This window comes from Nesoenas mayeri (genome assembly GCF_963082525.1).
Source record: "Nesoenas mayeri genome assembly, chromosome: 6".
Taxonomy (NCBI): Eukaryota; Metazoa; Chordata; class Aves; order Columbiformes; family Columbidae; genus Nesoenas; species Nesoenas mayeri.
The window spans coordinates 11,611,181-11,630,596 of NC_137545.1; the positions used below are offsets into that span (position 1 = coordinate 11,611,181).

Sequence of the window (19,416 nt, forward strand, 5' to 3'; positions counted from 1 at the left end):
AACATCTTCAACCCTTTCTTTTTCCTTGTAGTTTGGGAAGGATGAAGTAAGGTCCTGATGTCTTGAAGGATTTTGTGGTAGGGGTGTGTGACCAGGTATTATAGCTTAAAGGCATTCCAGCTCTCTGCTCATTCCCAGGGTCACTAACAATACCATAAGGTTCTGCACTGTTTCTTCTGCTGAGCATACACTAGTGGAGAACAGAATAGGACTTGATGCAATGAGGCCTTCTTTCCAGAAGTGGGAATTTTTAAAGGTTTGACCCAATATGTATGTCAAGCCTTGCCTGTCTCTGGTGTCCCTGCAGAGCAGGCATGAATGCAGTCCTCTCCATCGGTTTCATGCCTGGGTGTGCTGCAGTTCACTTCCCCAAAATACACACCAGGGCTCTGGAAGGAACCAGACTTTTGCACAGCCCAGGTTTCAACATACCTGCCATGAAATCTGGCTGTAGACCCATCTGAGTCACGGGTAGTTAAGTGTGTGCTTAATCATAAGAAACTCTGAGTATTACAGGGGTCTTCTAAATTTGTTTCTTTTTTTCCTTCCTTCCTCTAGGAAGCGAAGGAGCTCGTCCGGTGTGACAAAGGACAACCAGCCATCACCAGGGAGCACAGAGGTTCCTAAAAGCAGGAATGCTTCACAGGGTAGGTTATTCACTGTTCTGCAGACTTCTGGTCTTTAAAGGCTGATCTTTTGAAGATCTCTGGACAGAGATGCAATCACTAGAGCACTGCTGGTATGATTTACATGTTCTGTACAGGCATGTGATCATGGCTGTGACATTACTGTAAGTTCTTGGGAATAATTACAAGTAGCTGTCTGTAAAAAAGACATTCAGAATTTGACCAAGTTACCAGGATTCAATTGTTGTGCTTTACAGAAGTAATGTGAGATTGCAGACTGTTTGGACATTAATTAAAGACTTGGCTATTTATGGAATATTGCCCTTTTACTGCCCACAAATTGTCCATAAACAGCTTATGATTTTTTTTTCAAATTTATTTCTTATTCACAGTTATCCAGCAAATAAGTCTTCTGTGCCACAGTGGATATTTATTGTTGATGTTCTCCTCTGATGTGATTCTCTTTCTTGAAGGAACTTTCAGACTTAAATTTTCCATAAAATCATTACAGCTATCATTTATTGATGGTAATGGCTAGTACTATCCACAAGCCACCGTGATGGATAGTCCTTTCTCCAAGGGAGCTCACAGTCAAACGAATGATTACAAATTTGCATTCTGTGGCTGTTCTGCCCCAGCTATTCACCGTTCCCATTAGCATTCCTGCCAATGCACTCAGTCCTTTGTGTACGGGCAGAAAAAGGCAGAACACGAAACAAACCAAATGCAGAGACATGGGGAAAATAATAATCAATGAACTGTTATGGGAACTATCAATGCATGTTGATGACCGTGGATGGTCAGGAAGGAACTCAGTTCTACATCTGGAGAGTTTTCCCTTACAGGGCTCCTGGCTTGATCTGCCATGGGCTTCCTTGTAAGGCCACCCATGCCTCCTCCTGCATGGGAGAACTGCAGGGCTGGAGAAAACAGGTGGAAATTAATGTTCAACTGAAAGCAGATAAATGCGTTTATTTCCTTCTGTAACTTTTTTAAAATTAGAATGTAATCCAAGATTTAATTACATCAGAAAAAAACCTTACATAGGTAATTACAGAATGCCATTGGCTGTACCTTTGGAAATAGATTAGTAACGATGGCATGCCCAAATCTGTAGTCGGATATCTTGTGTCATGGTTTGATGTAGCAAAGAGGTTAAAAGACATTAAGTAAAATACTGTGTTTCAAACTGTTATTGCAGCATTTGGGGATTTGGTATCTTATGGAGAAAAAACTCTTCGGAATATTTCATCATCATCCAACTTGACTTCCAGCATCAACACGTTCAACAAAATCCTCAGTTTTGGGAAGGTAGGCCTGTATTTGCATAATAGCTGAGTGTGAGGATTTATGTATAGTCACATTTAAAGAGTTAGTAGCTCAAAGTACAAACATACAGATTTTATTGCTTTTGGATCTCCCCAATTATGTGAATGTACTTGATTTTGGAAAGAGGAAGACAGTTATTGTGGGTGGATTTTTAAGCTCTGTGGTAAGTTTCTTACCTTCTAAGCAGAAACCAGGTAAGCCAGACACCTTGGGACATAATACTGTGAATTCCCAAATACGGTCTCACACAATACCATGAGATATCTTGCTCAAAACTTGTTCAGAGTGTGTTTTCTTTCACATGAAATTAAAGATATGATACTACAGGCTTTGCCATTTAATTTATTTGCTCGCAATACTCCTGCAGTGGCATCAGAGGCACTGTGTGTGTATTATGTAGGTAATTGATTGCGTGTAGAAACAACTCCTTTGTAACAGGAACGTGGTACCATGTAATGGACACCAGTATGCTTATGTTTTTGTATTAAGGCCTACAAACACTTGTGCACACATTTCTCTTTACATGAGGAGTTTGAGGGATTTCAGTGACGCTTGTTCACCTTCTAGAATTCTGTATGTGTGTAAGTGCCTTGTAATGATAATACTTTTCAGATGTCTCTACTACCCCTTGAAGTCTCATCACTATTTAAAACTATCTCAAATAGAGTATTTCTTTAAAGCTACCTTTAACATTATGTCTTACTTTTAGAGCCAGAGCCAATATTCAACTGCAGCAAATCTCAAAGTCATTCTGTGCGAGGTCTTGTCACGATACATCTCGCATCCCAATCTCACTGAAGAGAAGATGGCAGCCAATATCCACCGGATGTTCTGCTTTACTGATTCATCACTTTTAGAGTCATTTACCCAAGAGTTCAGAAGTCAACTCTCTCAGGTGAGTACCTGGGACCTTTGCTATATCCACAGCTACTAGCTGTGTTAGTCACATACCTTATTGCAGTCTTAGGGAGATAGAACGTGACTCCACCTGCCCAGGAGTTGCTTTTCTCTTTACCAAAGAGCATGCAGTGCATGATGAGGCTGAGCTAATTCTTGTGAAAGGGATTAGCCCAGAGACCTTAGCACTGAGAACGCAGCTCGGAAAGGCAGGGACATGGAGCTATCAGCTGGTGGCCACTAAGGGTTCTCACCATCGCTGGGTCTTGTTTCTCTTCTTTACTGGCCCCGCTGCCATGATAGGCAGATAAAACAGTGGGAGGGTGTGGTGTAAATAAGGATATTTAAAGCTAGGGGAGGCAATAAATTTAATCATGTATTACCTTAGCTGTATAACTTCATCCAATAACTCCTGCATCTGATCCAACAATTCATTCTTGAAGCAGTACTTGTCTTTGGGAAAGCTATGTAATTAAAGTAAGTTAATCCTTTAAAGGTAATGCCTTCGTTTTTGCCAGGGTGAGGATTGATATTAATTTTTCTTATATTCCTAGTCTTTTGACTGCCTGGGACATAGTGAATCGTGGGGCTTGTCTATGCAGAGAATTTATTGTATAATCTGGGGTGTGAAGGTAAAGCACAGTCACTCTCTCAGTTATTGCCTGTCACGAGAGTCCTTTGAATGTATTGTTTGTAGGGTTGTGTACAAGTGCAGTGCAAACTGGAAATCATAAGACCCACTGGCAACAAGGGTTCTTGTTCTTAAATAATTTTTTGCATTGTTATTTGTTAAGGTGCAACACAACCCACAGTACCAGGCAGCATTCGTCAATGAAATGGTCTCATTTCTAAGGCTCATCTCCCAAGTACAGAATGATACCTCTCTGTGGCATCTCCTTTTGCTGGCCCCAGATGTGTTTCAGGACAGCATGCAACTGCAAGATATAATGGATTTCCTTCAGAATCCAAGCAGGTAAAAACACAGAGAATGCCAGGAGGGTCACTGAAAGCTGACAGGTTTGTGTAGTGAACTGTAAGGACGTGTCACCTCTCATTTTGCAGAAGGGGTATTAGCTTAAGAGCATGGCTCCATACTAATGTATCTGGGAGTGAGCAGTGTTTTGATTCTCAGTGATTCTTGTGTCGCTTTGCAAATGGACGCTTTATATGAACTCTTAGTTTTCTTCCAGCCTGGTTAGAGGCACTGTCATGCCCCTGTGTGGATAGAAAAAGTGGTACGTGACAGCCACTGCTTTTAACAAAGGCATTCCTGGCTGGAATGGTTTTCTGCCAAAGGCAGCAGCTGGCCCCTTCTTTCCAGAAAACCATAGAGCCGAATTCAAGTTGCTTTGGAAGACCTTAAGCATTTGCTGGGGAGCCAGGAATTCTTTCTTGTTTGTTTTTTTTTTTTCTTTTAAAAAATTGATTTCCTGATTTACTGCTGTTTTATCTTTCAAGATTGATTCCAAGAAAGCAGAGAAGAGAGGGAGCCTGGTTCTTAACAAATGGGGCTTTGAATATGTGTGACTTCAAGAAGAAAGTACCAGCTATATTCTTGCTCAATGGTTATACAAAAAACAGAGCTGGCATAACTTCATTAATTGTGCTGAGATGGTTGATGTCATATGCAGCTAGGACAATAAAAGCTCTTCTAAAATTATTTTAGCCTTGAAATCCCTTTCCTAGTCCATAGTTGGGCTAAACCCTCACTGATATCTAGAAGACTTGAGTTACTCAAGAGTTATGGGGATTCTGTTCTGTATCATCTACTGGATATGTGGCAGACACTGCTGTAAATTATTCTGAATAGTCACTTGTTACAGCACATGGAGGACAGCAACTGAGTGTCTTCAGATTTATATATATATTTTTTTTTCCTTGGATATGTAAGCAGTTGGGTTAAGATTCCAAAAGAGGTTGTAGAACCTTTGCCACTTTGGTGACACATAGGCTTGGAGAGATTCACTTTTCATCACTGGCATGTTACCAAGGCACTTAAAAACCTGTACATTTAATATATAGCTAGTTTTCCATATTGTGTTGTGAGAACTATTTGTAAGTTGTAATGTCCTGCCCTTAAAGGAGTCAGTAGCAGTGTGGCAAGAATTTTAATTTTATTCAGAGATGTTCTGTCCGTGCTGCTGCTTCAGTCACAGGACTATTGCATTTGTTTGCATTTACTGGCTTGCGGAATCAAGCCTGAGAACCTGCACTCTTTGGGTGCCCAGGAAGAAGTAATATTTACTGTGCTGTTCTGCTTTGCTCTACAGCTGCAGAACTGGGCAAAGTTATCATACAGACAACAAAGAAGCACAGAGAATTTCATCACCAGAACTGTGCAGCGCTTTTATGCTTAGCATCTGGCAGTGTAAGCGCATGAGTAAAGAGTTATTGCAAAGAGATTGCACAAATAGTATTTTTAATGATGCTTACAAAAGCACATCTTGGCTAGCCTGGCCATGTCTTTTACTCAGGCAGTACTGACCTCCAAAAGAAATGCTGTCCAGGGCATTTTTTGGTAGTATAAATATGAAGATATGAAGGCAAATAACTTTTGCACATTGTGGCATCTGTATTAACCACATGATAACAACCACCACTGTGAAACACTAACTTCAAAATCATGAATTCTATAGAAAGTTTAGGAGCAAATTTTATTACCCACGCAAACCTGTTTTACAGGCAGAATTCACAAATGCTCCTGTTTGTTGCTTTAAAATAGTTTTTCAGATAAGCACATAAGCTGAACCTTTTCTCTAAAGCCGATGTCTGCAAAAGCCCTGCAAGACTGAAATAAAAGGGCAACAACACCACTTGTTTCCATGTTTGCTGCTTTCTGATCTGTATGATAGGTGTCCACTTTTGGCAAGCCTGTACCTCCCTCCTCCTGGCCCTGCCATTGCTCAACTAAATATGTCATTTATAACTGCAGATTCTTCCCCATCCTCCCCTCTAAGACTCTTGCTAACAGGCAGCTCTGCAGAATGGAAATGGTGACCACCAAGTCCCTGAAACCTGCACGGAGACATTATGTTAAATGAGGAGAAGAGATCTCTGGTGCTCTGTTCTCACTAGCAGTCTGTTCCCACAAATCAGTATGTATTTATTCATGCCACTGAAATCAGCTCAGCTAGGTTCTTTGTGTGTCACCGGCAGAATTTCAGGCAAGCGAGAGATTGTGCATTTCACGGTGACCCTGTGCCTACAGTGAAGAGCGACTCGTTATACGGGAGAAGCAAAAGGGACTAATACTCACCGTGAAGTTTTCAGTAACCTGCGCACATTGAACTGAGCGTCTTTTAAATGACTTCCTCTGTGATACAATATGCCTGATTATCAGCTCATTCTTTCCCAAGACTGAAAAATATTCCTTGCTTCGCTGTCAGCCTGGTTATTACAGCATAAAAGAGGAAAGAAGCAGAACTGGAAATGGTAATTGTTATTTGCAATTGCCTCTTCCATCCACAGATGTTTTTCCCTGGGGATCCCTGCTCTCTGTGGAGCCTTTTCTGCTCACTTCTTGGTTTCTTTTAGGAGGAGATTCACCCGCAGCAGTGGGCCTGGCATATCACCTGAATGTTTTCTAAGCCCTATTGTGGGGATTTAAGTGGTCTATAGATTTTGCATAAGCCTTTAAATAAGTACATCTAATGAATGCAACACATACATTTGTGCTATTATACTGCCAGGGCTTTCCATCAAAGATGTTTTTATTTGCATTTTGTGCATGATCGAACAAATATTAAAAGTAGGGACAATGTCATGTCTGTCAGACATTTTAAGAAGCTGTACTCCAGCTGCTTCCTATTTGAACACTTGTTTTATTTCATTTCATTTTGTGTTGTGGTGTGGGTGTTTTTTTTCCCTTTAGTGTTGTGTTGGCAGCTCAGAATGTCTCTGCCTTGCCTGTGACTGATGGTAGATTCAAAACTGTTCAGGATGGGGTTACAGATCCTCCATATTCCCTGAACTGCTTGGAGCAAGGTAAGACTTCCACATATAGTCATGACTCTTCCACATATAGTCATCTCTCTCCTGACAACCTGTGATGCTGAGGAGAAGCAAACTGCAGGCTAATGACTAACCATACAGATTGCATACTGTTCAGGACTCAGCATAATGAATTCTTTAAACTTTTTACAAATGTGGATAAAATACCTTATTTCAAATGGAAAAGTAAAAAAGCTTGATTTTGTCGGTAGACATGAGTTTGCAGTCTCAGTGGAAATGGGGAGCAGTAATTCTTTACCTTGGTTGTTTTTTTTTTTTGGGGGTGGGGGCGGGAAGTCAAAATCTGCCTGTAGTTGTGGGCTCTGTCAAACCTCAGTATATCAAGGTAGGGGCTGGGCTGCACAACAAGGTGTATGCATCAAGATTACCCATTCCTTTAAACCCCTGTCTGCTCACAGCAGGGTCCTGGGCATTGGCTATGGGAGAGATAAATGATGCTGCAGACAGAGCCTATGTGTGGGTAGTAAAAAAGCATTCCTGAATAAAAGGAAAGAGACAATACATTTTTGGGCAGCTTCTGCTGCATTCCTGATAGACAAGTGCTCCTAAAGTGGGAGCAGAGCTCCATTAGCACCCAGGTCTTAGGAACATCGAGCTGTTCCTGAGATGGAAAATAACTTTGATAATGACAGGTGGCATCCTGACGTGCTTTGGAAGGCCAGGAAGAGTTACAGCCTAAAAGAACAGTCAAATTTCTGACCAGGGTCTCGCGTCTTGTAGGAGCCCAACTTCAATATGCGTGTCGTCTTTAAAAGATTTGCCATACAGCTCTTCTCAGTTTCCAAACTTATGTGATCTTTACTAATATACTCTTTAAATGTTTGTTGTAGATAAAGAAAAAAGTTTGGTGACGAGGTATATTTGTAATCACTTGGTTAACTGGAAAGACGATCGGACTTTAGTGTCTGAATTGGAGGAAGTTCTGAGGTAAGACATTAGCTAAAGGGATATTACTAACAGTATAATTCAAATCTATGCTCTTTGCTCTAAATCACTGTACTTTTCCACTTGCATTGATTTCATATTCACTAAAATGCTTTTTTCCCCCTCTAGAAAAATAAAGTCACCAGAGATTGGTAGAAAAGACTCCAAGAGGTCCATTAATTCAGATGATTTAGAAGCCATACAGAAGTCTCTACATCGTTTAAAAGGCTTTGAGAAAAATATGAATAGAAGTGAATTAAAAAGCTTGAATTTATTCAGAAATTTGAGGAATAAAACATTACAAAAATTGTATGCAATTCTTGAACTGGGAATGAATCCACATCATGATTATAAATTAAAGGAACCATATAATAAGGAAATAATTGATGAAATCTATAACTTCACATCACAGCAATTACAGAGTGACTTTAATGGGACTTCCATTTTCAGTATAATGACCCAGTGGAAAGAAATTCAGAACGCTTTAAAATTAGCTACAATGATTTGGAATCCAGCTATGTTAAATAATTCTAATTTTAGTGCGGAGCAAGCTAAGGATGCTGTCAAAATGTTGCTCTCCACTAGTGTGCCATCATTTCTGGAAGACTTCAGAGAACATTTAAATGGAATACAAGAAATAGAGTCTTTGTTTTCTGATTATCTGCTGAAGACTGTGTCCTACAGAAACTTTCCAGACCAGCTTCTAGCTCTTCAGAAGATGTTTTTTCTGATGACAGGCACCAACATAGGTTATCAGTACCTACTGATGCCTGTGTTTGAACTGATGCGGGAAGTGGAGACCTCCATGGGTGACGCCTGGTGGGATGAGTTCAATGCCTATTGGCGCATTGGGGAAAAGCTGAGATCAATGAAGTGGAATAACACAGGCATCATAGCCTATGGGCAGTTTTTAGAGGTATTAAACAGCCATTTACAAAAGCTGAATAATAATTCAAGCAGTGTATTCAGTGAACAATTGGATCAGCTGTCAGAATTTATAACAGCCGTGTTTAAAGAGTTTGGGGAAAACTCCGAAGTAGCCAATATCTCACCAGTCGCTCAAGCCATACAAAAGACCTTGTACATATTAAAAGACTTACAGCTGAATTATAATGTCAGTAAATTAAAATCTGTAGATCTTTTATTTAATTTTGACAATAAAACCTATGAGAGCTTGTCTGAACTTCTGCGGACAGGAATGAAAATCCTTCATTATACAAGTGCTAGTGAAGCTCCCAGTGAAGAAATAATTACCTCTGTCTATAACTTCACACGTATTCTACTTGAGGAGTTCAGTGAGTCTTCCTTACAGCACAATACTACCCTAGAGGCAAAAATGTGGGAGTTCCTGCATTTAGCCTTGAGTCCTTTCCTCAAGAACAGCGACAGTGGTTATAGGACACCCCAGAACTGCTCTGCACAAGACATGCTCCACATAGCACTTGAGATGCTGTTTGAAAATGTGACTCTAAGCGAGCCCTTAGCCGGGAGCCCCTGCAAACCCCTCTTTGATTCCATGGACATGGAAGATGGAACAGTGCTCAATGACACCTTCACAGAAATGTTCCACCTTGCCGTAGGAAACCTGAAACAGTCTCCAGAGTTTGCTGCTGTCTACGAGAACAGCAGTGAACGCTTTTCCAAGGAGTTGATGTGCATGGTCCAGTCTCTGCAGTTTTCTCTGAGCTTCCTTTCCAAATTAAACCTTGTCTCAGATCTGGAAAGCTCTTGGGTACAGCAGAAGGCGAGAGCTCTGACTGCTGTCACGGAGGAGCTGCTGCAGAGTGATGTCTCCTGCCCCATCCCAGTCCAAGACGTGCATGGTGTGCTCCCATCTCAGCTTCTGAACGTGCTTGTTCCTTTCGTGCTGAATGAAACAGTGCTGAACTCCCTGAATTTCTCTGACAGCTCAGCAGCCTGGCACAGGCTGCCCACATTTTCCCATCTGTTACCTACTGCTTCTGTGAGGAACAGCAGTATATTTGAATTGCTACAGGTGGGCAGAAATGCTTCCAACCAGTCTGAATGGGAACATTTCTCGCGTCTGTGGCACACCACTGGCAATGTGTTGGCCACCAAATGGAACCTGACAGAAGTGGATCAATATGTGAAACTTCTGGAACTTATGAGGAAAGCTCTAATTCTTGTGGACTTTGGGGTTGCTCCTAGCAAAACATCAGTATATGAGATATTTCATAATTTTAGTGGAGGAATTAAATCCTCAGATTTGAATGATTTGTATAGTTCATTAAAACTCTTTTTCAATTCAACTTCTGCCACAAACAGCACGCTGGAGATGGAAAGAATGTTTCAAGAAGTACTTCCACTTTATGAAGTTGGTGGTGAAGGATTGTTCTACCCTAATCCCGATGGAAAAGAAAATCAAGATGTTCTAACTATGGCTGCAGTGATTTGGAATCAGATCATTTTAAACAGGACTCATTTTAATACAGAGAAAGCATGGGAGGTTATCAAAATGATTGCACTTCATGCTATCTCGCTTGAAGACATTGAAAATTACCTCAGCACAAATGAAAAAGTGTCATCATTATTTTCTGACTTCTTGTTGACCCCTGTGACTTCTGAAAATTTTGCAGAACAGCTTTTGTCCCTTGAGCAGCTTCTTCCTGCCATGGCAAAGGTGAATACCAGTGATCGCTATCTGCTGATCTCGTCTTTGTCTAAACTGATGCACAAACTCCAGAGTTCTCTTCATGGAAGGCATGGAAATGAGCTTCGTGCTTCATGGCAGATTGCTCAAGTACTCCAGTCTCTGAACTGGAATAGCACAGATGCTCTCACTTTCCAGTCGCTTCTAGATATACTGCAAAATCAGTTCAGTGCCAATGAAAATGACTCCAGTCTTCCTTTCAGTAAGGAACTGAAGCAGCTGGTAAACTTTGCATCCTCTATATTTGAATTGTATAGTGACGAAGAATCCAGAGGAACCAACATCTCTCTACACTTGCAAGCCATGCAAAGGAGTATATTAATTTTAAAAGGTTTGCAGAAAAGTTATAATGTCAGTGAACTTGGAACTGTCAACCTATTATTTGATTCTTACAGTAACTATACCCAGAGACTGATTGAAATACTGAGAGCAGGAATGGAAGTCCTTCATGACACCAACTTAAACAAAACATTCAAAGAAAAAATCAACATTGTCTGTAATTTCTCACATCTGCTGCGGCAGAAGGAGTTCAGTGAGTCTTTCTTACAGCACAATACTACCCTAGAGGCAAAAATGTGGGAGTTCTTGCATTTAGCCTTGAGTCCTTTCCTCAAGAACAGCGACAGTGGTTATAGGACACCCCAGAACTGCTCTGCACAAGACATGCTCCACATAGCACTTGAGATGCTGTTTGAAAATGTGACTCTAAGCGAGCCCTTAGCCTGGAGCCCCTGCAAACCCCTCTTTGATTCCATGGACATCGAAGATGGAACAGTGCTCAACAACACCTTCACAGAAATGTTCCACCTTGCCGTAGGAAACCTGAAACAGTCTCCAGAGTTTGCTGCTGTCTACGAGAACAACAGTGAACTCTTTTCCAAGGAGCTGGTGTGCATGGTCCAGTCTCTGCAGTTTTCTCTGAGCTTCCTTTCCAAATTAAACCTTGTCTCGGATCTGGAAAGCTCTTGGGTACAGGAGAAGGCGAGAGCTCTGACTGCTGTCACGGAGGAGCTGCTGCAGAGTGATGCCTCCTGCCCCATCCCAGTCCAAGATGTGCATGGTGTGCTCCCGTTTCAGCTTTTGGACATGCTTGTTCCTTTCATGCTGAATGAAACAGTTCTGAACTCCTTGAATTTCTCTGGCAGCTCAGCAGGCTGGGATAACCTGTCCCTGCTCTTCAGTGTGGCACAGGATGAGCTCCACACAAATGACCTGCTGCAGAGACTCCAAGGCACCTTCAACCTCACCAAATGGAGCTATTACTCAAGGGTCTGGGATGTGGTTGGCAGTTTTCTAGAAGCTAAACTGAGTCTAACCGAAGTGACTGCCTTTGCAAAGTTGTTGGAAGCTGTGGAAAACAACTCTGCCAACAATGTGTCAGCTGTAGAAATCATAGAAGCCAGTCGCGACATCCTCAAGGGGCTGAACTTCTCTGATCTGCTAAATGAATTCAATCTAAGTTCCAGTTTGTCTTTTCTCTCCAACAAAACTATCTTTGACAGTGTGATTGATATTGTTGCTCATCACTTCATCGTCATGGCAGAAACCATGTACAGCAAGACCCTGCCTTGGACTCAGAGTGACCAGACCCTGTCACCGACCAGTTTGATCACACAGTGAGTTTCCTTTCTGCTTACTGTAATTGCATTTATGGGTAGTGACCATTATTCTCATTCCAGCAGGAGATGTATGTAATTGTCTCTCAGTGGAGCAACTTAAGCCTGAAATTACCATAATTTAACACACTACATATAAGATGGGTTAAATTAAAGAGGAGGAAATTTCTTCTTGAACTGAACGTACAGCTAAAAGTGAGACTTTCAAGAATTTTTGTGTTGGCATGTGTCAGCTCACAGTGAGAGCAGAGTCCTGCAGGGAGGCTTGCCACCAGTGGTAAATGTCAGAAGCTCCTTCTCTGAGGTGTGCCTCTCTAATTTTGGATTCTTAGTCTCCCCAGGGCATGCCTTTCCATCTGTATCTTGCATCCACAGCGAAGCTTTCAAGTGTATTTTCTTTACATATGATTTGAGAGTGAATGACAGCTTCGGGAGATAACAGCAAAAAGAATTGATGAAATAAAATTGGGTGGGTATCCACTTAGGAGATGTCATGGGAGACACATGGCTTCATCTGGAATTCTTATTTACACGGCCAGGGAACAGCTTCTACACAGCTGACAGGTCGCTCACTAATATACCTTGTTTCTGAAAAAGAAGCTGATTTAAAATCCTATCTTATTTTCAGATTTCTGTTTTTAGAATTTGAAAACACCATCTTACAGGTGACAGCAAATAACAGCTATAGCCCTTACCTGATGTGTTTAATAAATGCCACTGAAAACGAAGACAGCAAGTTGACAGGTAATCATGATTTCATTAATGTTGTGGGACCTCAGCTGGAATATGTTGTGCCTGTCTTTTCAAAGTGTTTTCTGTAATGGTGGGAAGGAATGGTGCTACATGTTTTCATCTGCTGGCAATTAAGTGGAGCGATGAGACCTTGGGAAGCCAGACTCCTTTTTGTTTGAGTTGTGTCACATAGTGGATATAAGTTTTCCATCCAGCTCTATCCAAAAGGCACGTGTACTCTTGGCTGTGTGGTGACAGGTTGCTGACACTCAGATAAAGAAATCTTACAAATAGAAACCTATATTGCCTTCACAGCTTTATGTACCTGTAAGATGACAGCAGTTATTTTTGAGAGTTAACATGGTATTTCGCACAGATATTCATCATAAGAGCTTATTGTAAAACCTGAGAGGTTTATCTGCTCGCAGAAGAGAGATACCGGGTGTGCTCTGAAGGGCACCATAAGGAGTCTTGTTTCCAGCATGGGGTGGATTTCTTCAGGAGCAAAGCACTGACTTGAGCTGGCTCCATTAACAGCCAGTGTGGTGGGTTGACCCTGGCTGGACACCAGATGCCCACCAAAGCTGCTCTGTTACTCCCCTCCTCAGCTGGGCAGGAGAGACAAGATATAATGCAAGGCTCTGAGAGATGGCTCAGCAGTTACCATCACGGGCAAAACAGTTTCAACTTGGGGAAAATTAATTTATTACCAATCAAATCAGAGTAGGATAATAAGAAATAAAAACGAAATCTTAAAACACCTTCCCTCCACCCCTGCCTCTTCCCCCATGGCGATGCAGGGGGCCATGCAAACCCAATACATCCAGATTAAAACCTAGGTCTTGGTCTGTGATTTCAGAGGTCCTGAGCCATGGGAATTCTGTGAACAATAGCAAGGCTCAGTAGGCCTTGGAATAAAAGTGACGGTATTCCCATCTGTGAAGTTTCTGCAAGTCTGGCATTTTGTCTAAAGTAACTTTTGTTTTCTTCCTTGCACAGAAAACATCACGCTGCTTTTGAAGCGAGCTCATCTGAAAAAGAACCCTTTTATGCAAAATAATACCTCTGAGAAACATTCATCCATACCAGAGCTCCTGAAGCTAAAAGTGAGTCTGCTTAAAATGCTGACTTGAAGGACATCCTGCAGTGATACATGAATGTGCAATAGGATTTTTTTTGAAACAGCATATAGAAAAAAAGTTTCTTAAAAAAAACTGATAAAAACTAGGACTGAAAATGTGTTTTCTGCTTGCTGCCTAAATTTAAAGTTCACCATTAAATGGGCTGAGGAACTTGTTATGTGAGTGCCTACCCAGTGTACACCCATTTTTCTGAGAAGGGAGAGGTGTTCCTGTCCTCCCTGTCTGTTGGATAGAATGGCTTCTGTTTTCCACCAGCCATCCCAAAAGTATGATCACTACATAGGTGGCATCATATTCCTCGTGAATCTGATCACTAGTAGTTTTGAAGTTCCATGCACTGATAATTAGCGAAGCACCTTGCAGAGCGGAGATTGGTAGTCTCCGTTCCTGGCTGCCTCAGCTTCATTTGAGAAGTATGTCAGGAGGAGTTTCCAAAGGCACAAACAGCAGTTAGATAACTCTGCCCTGCTGAAAACCAGTGGAATTGTGGATACCCAGCTGGCAGTTAGAAGCACCACTGATTTAATTATTAGTACGTCTGAGCTGTACCAACACCGACGTGGCTGGAGTCCAAGTCCCCGCATGCTCCCTTAGCCCTGGGTGCCTCAACACTGTAATGGTTTCTGACATTAAGCACCTAAACAATATTAATTCATTAATTTCCTTCACTAGCTTTGGATTTGGCAATGCCTCATTTGGATAAAATGCTTCTTACACCATACATACATGATTGCACTAATATCGTGCATGCACATTATTTTTCTGTATGAGAAATATAATTAAAAAGTTTTTTATAAAAAAGCTAACAGCATGCAATGCTGTTGCTGCCTAATGTCTGTAACAAAAATACAGTAAGTGTCCCTGTGACAGGTGCTGTAGGTGGAAAACAGTTCTTGCCCTAAGAGACTGATAATATAGTGATGTCAGACAAGAGGGAAGCCCATAATAGCAGAATAGGCGAAGTCCTGACTTCTAACCAGCTCCATTTCAAATACTGTAGTAGAGATGACCAGGTGGTATCTGAAATGCTAAGCCTGTTGGACAAGGTAGATTTATTTGGTCTCTGGAAATGTTAAGTCATCAATAGGTAAGTCCAAATGGAGTGTTGCTGGGTATGCATGTTGGACAGGGGAAATATGTTGAGGCTTGCAAGGTTTGTTAGATCCCGTGCAATGTTGTGTACTCACAGCTGCTACAAACTCATGTAGGAATGATTGTTATCAACTGTTTTGTTGGAGACCTTTTTAGTGAACTAAAAAGATATATTAAAATTTTAATCCTAAAGAAGAATGGAAAGGGACAGCTAGACTCTTTAAAACTTGCCTTTTATAATTCTGTTATCTAACTGGTGTTTGTACATTTGTCTTCCTTTTCAAAATTTGCTTTAAAGATATCTCGCCTCCGGGATCTGACAACACTTCTTTGTGACTATGAGAGCTTTAAGTCAGTACAGCATGTTTGCCATCTCCCTGATGTTAGCTTTGGAAAACTGTGTGAACAAAGTCAATCTCCTGAGCAGCTCCTTCATGCTATTGAACTGAGCAATCAAGTTGTGACCAATGTCTTAAATCACAGAAGAATCTCCCAAGAGCTTAAAAATATATTGATTGGGGATGCCACAAACATCCAGACACAAACGGAGTGGTAAGGTTCTCCCTCTGAGTTAGATTCCTTTATATTCTATTTATGAAATGATGAAATGGCTTTTTGTCTTCTTTTCGTATTCCCAATTTTGTTGATTGTTTTGTTTTGCCAATTTAGGTTTCAAGAAAATGTACCGGAAATCGCCTTTTTTCAAGAGATTCCTCAGTATATGAATACTTTGAATTCCGTGTTGAATATCACTGAGAATTTAACAGATTCTAGCACGCAAGGTAGCTTTCTGTATTTACTTTACAATGTTGGTAAACATCATCACTAGTGCCGTATTTTCAACTGGAAATCCCAAGGCTTGCTTAGCTGCCAAGAAGTTATATTAATTAAATCACCATGTCCTTAGGTTTGTTCACCTGGGGTAGTTCTAGAGCATATTCTAGACTACTCTATGTTTTCTGTGCAGCCCAAGTAGTCCTATGTGCTGACAGTTCCAAGTCTTTGTATTTGAGTAACTTCTGTTATCACTAGACCTGGCAACTTTAGCCCACAAATCAGATGTTAAACCCTAGGAAACGCGTCTGTATTTTGCAAGGTTGTTTTTTCATCATCAGTGATGTACCACACTTCCAGACTTAACCTAAAGTCCCATCTGTGTGCTTGAGATTGCTGTATGTCTGGAGAAAGCAATTGTTCTTTGATTGTTCTTTACAGAAAAGTTAAGAGATGTGTTAAAAAATGTGGACCAGCTTAAAGAGGATCTCAAAAACACAACAGGAATGTCTACAGCCAGTATTGATGCTCTTCTAGAAGCATCTCTCCCAGAAAACAGCAGTCAGGTAAGTTTGCTGTCATCCTGGTGGAATATCTTGTTGCTTTCTAACTCTCAGACCATTAAAACCAGAATTTGTTAGTGAATGAGCTAAGCAGATCACTGTGTGTGTGACAGCACAGAGAGAGGTAGATGATCCCACAGGGACAGGCAGCATGGCATGTTATGGATCCAAACAGCCATCAGAAATGCAGTAAGGGCGATATTTGATGTTAGTTCAGCCACTGGAGCCCAAGAGCCATATGGTGGTTGCTCTGAGCCGTATCAAGGGCACAGTTCACTGTAACAGGCTAATGAGGACCAAGTGGTGTCCTCGGTGGAGTCCTCAGTGCTGAGGAGTTGTTGCAGCCCAGATGGAAAAGCAGATTTCTAACCACCTGAGAGCATGCAGGGTCCCAAAAATAGCCTCCCATAACAAGAGGTGAGCTTGCCTGTGCAAGCAAAGCTCCAGATGCTTTTCCCCTTCCCAACCATCTTGTCTGCACCGAGCCCCAAAGAGGGGCTCTTTTCCAAATTTCACGTGCATCAATCAATGGGAAATTGAAGCCACAAAATCTTTTATTACTGTGCCAGCTCAGCAGTAAAACACAACCCTCAGGATTTGTCCCTTGCAGTGGGAGTAAGGGGTAGGCATTTTCTGGTTCTTGTGGAAAGCACAACAGCAAGGCAAGACTAATCCATGTGTGCCAGAGCTAGCAGTCTACCCCCCTAACAAATCTTTTCTTCTGTTGTGCAAACAGCTCATTTCTCAGATTCTCCAGCTGGAGTCCTGTAGCGCCCGTCCTGCTGACCCACAGCTGCAAACAGTAGCGGAGGAGCTCTGCAATCTCTCTCTTTCAGAGAGGACTCGTGAGATGTACATCCTGGGGGTCACCCTGTTACGACACTTAGACATTTACAATTTCTTATACAAGGTTAGTGCTGGATTTGTAGAGTGCTTTCTATAGTCTTTGCCGCGCGTAGTGGCTGAAAGGTCATAAAATATCATTGCAGTGGCCAGAAGCTATGCTGATTTACACAAGCCAAAGATCAGGCTTTGCTCGTGCAGTAATTTTTATTGCATATCCATGCTGTGACAGTGTGGCTATAAATGAGGATCCCAGCTGGTGTAAACCAGCAAACCTCGTTTTAAGGCACTGGACCTACTCTAAATGCCTCCCTATCTGCTAGTATCTTTTATATGCTGTCACAACCTCTTGAACATCCCCAGTTGAGGTCAGCCTTCACAAAAGTAAGGCACTGGGCTAAATTTCTTTATTCCTTGGAAAGGAAAGCCCTGGAAAAAGTCCTTTAAAGTACATTTTCCCAATCTAGTTGGTACTGCCAAGTTATTAAATTATTCAAATATCCCATGCACACAACTATATAAACGGCATGTAAAAATACCATTCATGGAGAAGTGTGTATTGAATGCATATTTAAAAATGCTACAGCAGTGATCCTGGGGGGGAAAAAAGTTATTAAATGAGAATTTCAATGAATTTGGCTCAGGTGAAAAGTCACTTGTAGTGTTTGGCATCTGTGTTGTGTGAAATGCTGCCTCTTAGAGACTTAAACTATATCCCAGCCAATATCTGATAGACATTTCCTAACTGTAGGCGTTTGGAAATATGCACTGATCGGAATATGTAATATTCAGGGGAGTGGTTTTCAAAAGCATTTGGAGATTTAGGAATACAAATCCCATTCATTTCCCATGGGACATCCTCTCCCTAAGCCTCCTAATGGTTTTTAAAATCCCACAGTCTTTGTCTTAAAATTAATACAATATGGATGTGTGCATGCATATGCACACAGATTCCTTCCTGCTAATGATAATTGATTTCCTTCCTGCCTCTCGCAGGTGTTTTTCCCTAAGGAACTGCAGAAACCCATGGACATGATGTTAGACCTTCTGACAAAAATGAAATATTTCAGACACCAGGTTGAATCTGGTGTTGAACCGTTGCTACAAGCTATTCATTCATTGAAAAAGCTCCGGGAGTCTAGAAATGTGCCACTGACTAAGGTACGTGTAGTCTGCATGTGCTTTGGAGGCAAAACACCACTGGAACAGTTCCCACAGGAATTTTTTACCCTAGAAGTCAAAGGTGCATTAAGTCATTGATTACTGATTCTCTTTAGAAGCAGCAGTGTTCTAAGAAGAATCTCTGTCAAAGTTGTATGTTGCCCTCTTGGGAGAGCTTTGATTTGGAGCAGTGGGCTCATCATGTGCTCATAACGGGGGGGGACATTGGGAACATCTGCTGTGGGAGGGACACTAGGAACAAAAATGCTGGGAATGAACAGCTGTCTTGAAGGAGTGTAGACTTCCAACAAAGTGCTGGAAGGGGTCAGCTTGTGGAAACAGCTGGAGAACAAGGCTTATCCAAAACCACGTAAATCAGCAGCAAAACTTTGCTCTAGCTTTAGTGTGCATGAGATTACACCGAAAGCCTCAAGGTTGCCCAAAACATTCAGTACAAACCCAATCCTGCTCTGACAGCTTCAGTAACTTCAGGTTGCACTAACTTCATCCAGCACTGGATCCAATCCCTCTCTGATCCACAGATGGCAGGCATAATTTCTGGTAATCACACATTGTAGACATTTCTCACATTGGATCTTGTACCTGGAAATGAATTTACCACCTCTGTCATAGCAGAGGTTAGCTGAAAAAGCATGGCAAGTCACTCTTTTTTTTTGGTAGAGACAAACTTCTCATAAGAAAGCAATATATAGAAATGTTCAATCCTTGCCTTCTAATTCTGTTTTTTCCCTTTTTCTCTCAGAATGGGGTGCTTCTAGCATGCAGGATTTATTTGTATTTTATCTCTTCTGCAGGCATTATTTAAACCAGACAACTTTAGGACAACACGTGGCACATTTAAGTCCATGTCAAAAGTTCTTTGCAACCAGCAGATCACACCCCTGTTTTTTGAGTCCTTACTTCCAGATTTTGGAGACCATGTAAGCAACAGTTCTTCTCTGGAGGATATCCATGTCCAAAAGATGATAAGGAAATATGGGATTCCTCCTGACTCCAGTAAGTCTGACTTTTCCT

At 41.5% G+C, this 19,416-nt stretch overlaps 1 protein-coding gene across 1 annotated transcript in view; it reads left to right on the forward strand.

The window, feature by feature from the left end:
* ABCA12 (ATP binding cassette subfamily A member 12) overlaps positions 1–19,416 on the forward strand; it is a gene marked incomplete at both ends in the record, with an annotated part of 83,121 nt that overhangs the window by 19,969 nt on the left and 43,736 nt on the right. The window contains 15 exons of the mRNA XM_080346617.1: positions 559–647; positions 1,828–1,937; positions 2,665–2,850; positions 3,647–3,825; positions 6,724–6,836; positions 7,694–7,790; positions 7,917–12,074; positions 12,703–12,818; positions 13,806–13,912; positions 15,339–15,592; positions 15,710–15,822; positions 16,256–16,380; positions 17,114–17,287; positions 18,217–18,381; positions 19,197–19,398. Of these exons, the coding sequence (XP_080202743.1) occupies positions 559–647; positions 1,828–1,937; positions 2,665–2,850; positions 3,647–3,825; positions 6,724–6,836; positions 7,694–7,790; positions 7,917–12,074; positions 12,703–12,818; positions 13,806–13,912; positions 15,339–15,592; positions 15,710–15,822; positions 16,256–16,380; positions 17,114–17,287; positions 18,217–18,381; positions 19,197–19,398 (6,188 nt within the window). The remainder of the gene's footprint in view (positions 1–558; positions 648–1,827; positions 1,938–2,664; positions 2,851–3,646; positions 3,826–6,723; positions 6,837–7,693; positions 7,791–7,916; positions 12,075–12,702; positions 12,819–13,805; positions 13,913–15,338; positions 15,593–15,709; positions 15,823–16,255; positions 16,381–17,113; positions 17,288–18,216; positions 18,382–19,196; positions 19,399–19,416) is intronic.